Here is a 6584-nt window from a genome sequence, read left to right on the forward strand (position 1 = left end):
TCAACAGGTGAATGGATAGACTATGGCATATTCACACTGTGGAATACTATACAGCAACGAGAAGGAATATCCTACAAGGACAGGTAGACACAGATGAATCTCATCAGCACAGTGTTGAGTGAATGAAGCCAGACACAAAGGGGTACACGCTTCAGGATTCTATTTATATGAAGTTCAAACACCAGCAAAACCAGTGCGTGCTGTTAGAAGTTAGGATAGTGTTTACTCTTGGGATGTAGTGAGAGAGGCAGCGTGAGGGGGACTTCTCTGGGGCGGTCCTAGTCTCTTTCCTTATCTGGGGATTGGTTACCAGAGGGTGTTCACCTGTGGAAATGCTGGACATTCACGATTTATCTGCCTTTTTGTGTGCATGTAATACTTTAATAAACAGTTAAAATATATGTATACATGCACATTAATTAACAATGCACATTTTACAAAATCATCGGCATGCAAAGATAATAATTTGCATTAAAACTATCAGAATGGGGGTCGCCTGGGTGGCTCAGTTGATTAAGCGACCAACTCTTAATTTCAGCTCAGATCTTCATCACAGGGTGATGGGATCGAGCCCCATGATGGTCTCTGTGTTGAGTGTGGAGCCAGCTTGGGATTCTCTCTCCCTCTCCCTCTGCCCCTCCCCCAACCCCACTAGAGCAAATGCACGCACGCTCTCTCTCTCAAAAAATAAAAATGAATAAGCAAATAGCCTGTTCTTCAAACAAACAAACAAGCAAGCAATTAGAATGGCCCATAGGAGAGAAGGCATTGGTGTGAGATGTGGGAATAAAAGAGAATAAATGAATAGGGGCACCTGGCTGGCTCAGTTGGTAGAGCAGAAGATTTTTGATCTCAGGATTTTGCGTTCAGGCCCCACATTGGGCATAGAGATTGCTTTTTAAAAAATGTTAAAAAGCAAAGAGAATAAGTGAATAGATAAAGAGGAGGAGAGGGTCCTCACATAGACTGATGAGGACAGCGAGCCATAAACTGGGGAGCATGATTAAGGGAACTCCCTTGAGCATGGGGTCCAGACAATTTTCCCAAACGTGTTCATACAAAAGCGTGCTACTCAGGACTCTGCTCAAAGGTTTGCCCTTATAGTTTGAATAGAGAAAAACCATGAGAGAAGTAAGCAAAGGGATGCAAAAGAAAATGCACCCTAGCGATCTACGTCACGATGTTAGGATTTCGAGCAGCAATATCATTTAAACAGTATAAACAGCATCCTGAAGTTACTGTTAAGCAGAATCTTTTTTTTTTTTTAAGATTTTATTTATTTATTTGAGAGAGAGTGAGCACGAGTGGGCTGAAGGGGCGGGGGAGAGAGAGAAGCAGACTCCCCGCTGAGCATGGAGCCCTATGTGGGGCTCGATCCCAGGACCCTGGGATCATGACCTGAGCTGAAGGCAGACGTTTAACCAACTGAACCACCCAGGCACCCCAAGCTGAACGTTAACTGGTTTTGCACTTTGGTTCTGGAGTCCAATATAACGTGTTTTAGTTTTAGAGAACTGTAGGCATAAGAGATATAAATAGAACCGTGGGTTTGTTGCACTTAGGAAAATTATAGATACAATAATTTAAGTAGACACAGGGAGTGTATGAGAATTTTTTTTTCTTATAGGGGATCCCTACATTTCCCTGGACTAGATGTTTATCTGTCTGTGGTATTCGGCACTGATGTTCTGTGAATCAGTGGTTCTCAGATGCGAAGAGTCCTTGATCCCCATGTTACCACATCCCACCTCTGCTTAAAATCTTACCATAGCTCCCCAGTGCCCTCCCACCCTTCATGGTGGCTTATAGGGTCTAACTCACTGCCTCCTTTCACATTGTCATTTACTCACTACTTCAATCTAGCCACTCGCAACTTTTGGAGGTCTTTTCTTCCACTCTCCACCCCAGGGTTCACTATTATTCATCCTTCAGGGCGCAGCTTTGGTACCTCCTCCTCCAGGAAGCACCCTGACCCTCTGGATTGAATCAGGTACCTCATCTGAGCTTCTATAGTCCCTGGGCTTCCCCATCCCAGCCCTCCGCCTGTGCCTCACCATCTGGGCCCTGACCGCTCAGGGTCATCACTCTCTGGCTGGATCTAACTCTCCCAGTGGCCTGGGAGCCCCATGGGCTGGCTCAGTCACCATTATGTCCCTCGTATTGTCCAGCACAGGGCAGGCACAGAGCGGGCACTGAATAAATATTTTGTGGATAAATTCTAGAATTCTAAGTTGATGTGATCCCAAGTTTTTAAGGCTTGAAGAGTCTGAAAGTATGATTTTAAGTTTCCAAGAGTACATTTTTATACCGCTGTAGTTTCTCAATCAGAGGAAGCCGGCAGTCTGTGAGTTAATATTGGTTCATACTTTGTGGCACATACAGATTTTTTTTTTTTAATTGGGAAATTGAGGATAAACATCTCTGCTGGCAATTTGGGGCCCACATTTCCCCATGGCTGGAGCTGGTGACCAGGGTGCTGCTTTCCAGCTGACCATAGTCCCCAGTCTACTCTTTTTTTCATGTCACCTGCTTCCCAGAGGCCCTTGGGTTGGACACCACTGTTCAACATCCTACAATTATGAAGTTCCAAGACTCTTAGTAGCAAAGATCCCATGATTGTCAAATGTTGAGTTACTAAAATTCTTGAGATTCTCAGGGAACTGATTCCGACCTTAGGGTTTTAAGATTTCATGATTACTACAATCTATAGTTTATGTTTCTAACATTCCGCGTTCCCGACCGCGTTCCCGAGATAATAAAGGCCCAAGGGTCTAATGTTTTAAAGGCTTAAAGTTAATGATTATGAAGTTACATGTCTCTGAAGGTTCTCAGGCTCTTTGCTCATGGTTGGCTTTTTTTTTTAAGATTTATTTATTTTTAAAGATTTTATTTATTTATTTGTCAGAGAGAGACAGCACAAGGGGGGTAGTGGCAGCTGAGAGAGAAGCAGGCTCTCTGTTCAGCTGGGAGCCCACTGCGGGGCTCGATCCCAGGACCCTGGGATCATGATCTGAGCTGAAGGCAGTCGCTTAACCGATTGAGCCACCCAGGTGCTCCATAAAATTTATTTATTTGAGAGAGAGAGTGCGAATGGTGGTGGTGGGGAGGAGTAGAGGGAGACAATCCCAAGCGGACTCCACACGGAGCGCAGAAGCCTGAGGCGGGGCTTGATTCCATGACCCTGAGATCATGACCTGAACTGAAATCAAGAGTCAGAAGCTTAACCAGCTGGGCCACCCAGGCGCCCCTTTGCTCATAGTTTTAATGCGGAAGATCAAATGCTTCTGAAGTTCTACAGCCCTCTGAATATGAAGTCCTAAAGTTCAAGGATCTACAATTCCAAAGGTCTAAGGTTCTAAGATTCTTTAACTATACAGTTCTCTCGTCTTTGCTTATGTTGTTCTAAAACATCAAAGTTGGGTGAGCAACCATCCTGGTTGGCCCCAGACTGAGGGTTTCAGTGCTAAAAGCTGGAAGGTATGGTCATTCTATCTCAAAATTCTCAGGATCTACAATTCTAATCTGAAATTCTAAAGGTTTAGGGTTATAAAGCCCCAAGGATCTATGTGTATTAGAGTTTAGGTTTCTAAGGGTCTAAGATCCTGGTGGTGGGGCGGGGGGGGAATCAAAGATTAAAATTTCTAAGGTCTGTGCTTATAAAGTTCTATGTTCTAAGAGTGTCATTTCTAAAGGCCTCAAGTTTGAAGAATCTCTGAGCATGACATTCCAAGGTCCAAAAATCCAATATTTCAGCATCTTGCAATTCTAAGAAAATATGCTTATAAAATCCCACATTTCTGAAACTCTACATTTCTAAGGTTCTAAGGCAGTACTGCCCCATCCAGCATCCACCAGCCACATGTGGCTATTTAAAGTTAAATTAATTAAGGGTGCCTGGGTGGCTCAAGTCGGTTAAGCGACTGCCTTCGGCTCAGGTCATGATCCTGGAGTCCCGGGATCAAGTCCCACATCAGGCTCCCTGCTCAGCAGGGAGTCTGCTTCTCCCTCTGACCCTCCTCCCTCTCATGTTCTCTGTCTCTCATTCTCTCTCTCACAAATAAATAAAATCTTAAAAAAAAAAAAAATTTAAAGTTAAATTAATTAAAACGAAATACAATTAAAAATTCGGTCCCTCAAGAAGCACTGGCCACATTTTAAGTGCTTACAGTCACAAGTACTAGTGGTTAGTGGTTAGTATATTGGACATCCCAGAGAGAGAATGTTTTCCTGTCACTGTGGAACATTCCATTGGATGGTGCTGGTCTATAGATTCACCTGCAAAGTGTCTGTGAGTCTCTTTCCCATCTTGCAGGCTACCAAAGTTCTGGAGCGCGGAGGTACACAGACCACCCCAGCAGCCTCCTCCCTTCTTCCTCCCTTCTCCTTCCCACCCCAACGCTCCTCCAGGTACCTGCCAAAGCCTTGATCCGGGAGCACTCAAAGAGGGAGGCGGCTGCAGTGGAGGCTGCTGGCTGCTCACGTTCCCAGGCCCGATCAGGACTCTCCCAGCGGGTTGCGAGATTGTTGTTGTTGGGGGCCGGTAGGCCCTCCATGTTGTCTACTTCCCCCGGTACCTGCGCCATTGGGGAAGGTGAGGCCTGGGAAGAAGCAGAGGCACATTAGGCTAGAAACAGGGCCTGAGCTCAGAGGTGCCGCTTCTAACAGTGGACAGGCTGTGAGTCCTGTCGACTCCCTTACCCTCAGTTTCCCTGTCTTTCAAGTGCACAGACTACTTCTGACAGTCATGTTCATCCTGGCCACTTCATAGAGCTGTTGGTGAAGCTTAGCACCTGGCACAGGGTAGGGGCTGGGCAAACTCCCTGTATTATTGTTAGAACGACGACACTGTTAGCAGGAGAACTCCACAATGCAGTAAGAACAAGAAATAACATTTATTGAGCATTTGTGCTGCCCTCAGGACTTTATATGTGTTATCTTATTTAATTCCCACAAATTTAATTCCCTAAAGATAGGCTAGTATTTGGCCTGTTTTATAAAGGAGGAAACTGAGGCCCAAGGTCACAAAGCTAGTGGGTAGCCAGAGTTCAAATGCAGGTACTGTGATCAAATGATTGCATTAAACAGCCCCAATTCTTCACCCTTATAACTGCATCCTTTGCCATGTAACTCTTGACTGTTCTTCTACTGTAGGGATGGGAAAATTGGAAGAGTGTCCCCTTGCAACCTTGACTCTGGGTTTGGCCCCATGACTAGCTTTGACTAACAGAAGTAGGTGGAAGTGCTGGTGAATTCTGAGCCTAAAACTCAAGAGACTTTGCATGTTTTTGCTTGTGCTTGATTGTGGGGGTGAGGAAAACATTGTCAGCATAGTCCCTATCTAAGGCCCCAGTCACTAAAGCCAAGGCCAATTACAGCAGCTAACAGTCAACACTGCTCCCAACCCCCCATCCAACAAGTGAATAAGCCCAGTCGAGACCCCAAAAACTGCCCAGCTGAGCCCAGCCTAAATCACTGACCTCAGACTTGATGGTTAAATAAACGCTCAGCATTTTAAGACACTGAGTTTGGGGGTGGTTCCTTACGTAGCATTATTGTGGTAACAGCTACCTGACATATTGTCTGATCCAGAACACCACCAGATTGCGAATATGAAATTTAAGGGGGTGAGAGACATCAGATGCGTTTCCTCCTCCCTCCCGGCCCCCTGATTCCAAAACTAAGAAAGGAGGGAACTGCGGGGAGATCAATGTCCTTCTCAAAGACTCAGACAGTTGACAACCCACCAGATTGTAGGAAAGCAGGGTCCAGGTCTTGGTCAGTGTAGTGGAGACTGTCCCTTTTGGTGGACACTCCAAAATTCACTGTTATTCTCTCCTTCCACGGAAAGCTCTAAGTGGGCACATGGCTACTTACCACCTGTGTGACCTTGGCCAGTCACTTCCTCTCTCTAGGCCTCAGTTTGTTCATCTGTAAAATGGTAATGATAACAGTGCCCATTTCCTAGGGATGTTTGTGGATGAAATCAGTTAATAATGCAGGGAACATGGTATCTAGTACATGCAAGCCCTTGATACATGGTCCTTGCTATTATTATTCATCCTCTGGTCACGTATCTTAGCAAATCAAAGTGCCTGTGCTCAAGTCAGACAGACATGAGTTCAAGCCCTGCTTTATTCCCGCTGTGTCTTTAACCCATCTTTAATTTGGCCTCTCTGCCTCAGTTTCCCTCCCTGTTAAATGCTGATCACAACTGTTTCCTCAGTGGAGGATACTTGGGCATGGGGAGGCACTTAGCACTTGGTGAGCGTCAGCCTGCGGAAGGGCACTGGCCATTACGCGACTGAATGGAGAAAAGGAAGGGAGGAGAAGGAGATGGGGGAGGCGGAGAGAGGTCTCCTGCGGCCCCAGCAAAGGCTGGAGGCTGGGGGTTGGAATCGATGCTTTAACCCTTCGAAGGCCGCACCTCTCTGTCCCTGCAGTCTAGTCACTGCTCGCAAGGAGGGGGCCCGGGAAGGACAAGGCCTGGGTGGAAGACCCACGCACGGCGGGAGGCTGGCTGGGCGGAGGGGTGGGGGCTCATTCCGCCCTGGCCCCTTCCCCTCCTCCAGCCCGGGAGACCCTAG

At 46.4% G+C, this 6584-nt stretch overlaps 1 protein-coding gene across 1 annotated transcript in view; it reads right to left on the reverse strand.

Annotated features, from left to right (window-relative positions):
• Window positions 1–4583, reverse strand: part of SPTBN4 (spectrin beta, non-erythrocytic 4) — a 71436-nt gene extending 66853 nt beyond the window's left edge. The window contains exon 1 of the mRNA XM_035023330.1: window positions 4412–4583. Within this exon, the coding sequence (XP_034879221.1) occupies window positions 4412–4583 (172 nt within the window). The remainder of the gene's footprint in view (window positions 1–4411) is intronic.
• Between the last annotated feature and the right edge of the window lie 2001 nt (window positions 4584–6584).

This window comes from Mirounga leonina, unplaced genomic scaffold (assembly GCF_011800145.1).
Source record: "Mirounga leonina isolate KUSES-001 unplaced genomic scaffold, KU_Mleo_1.0 Mir_177, whole genome shotgun sequence".
NCBI lineage: Eukaryota > Metazoa > Chordata > Mammalia > Carnivora > Phocidae > Mirounga > Mirounga leonina.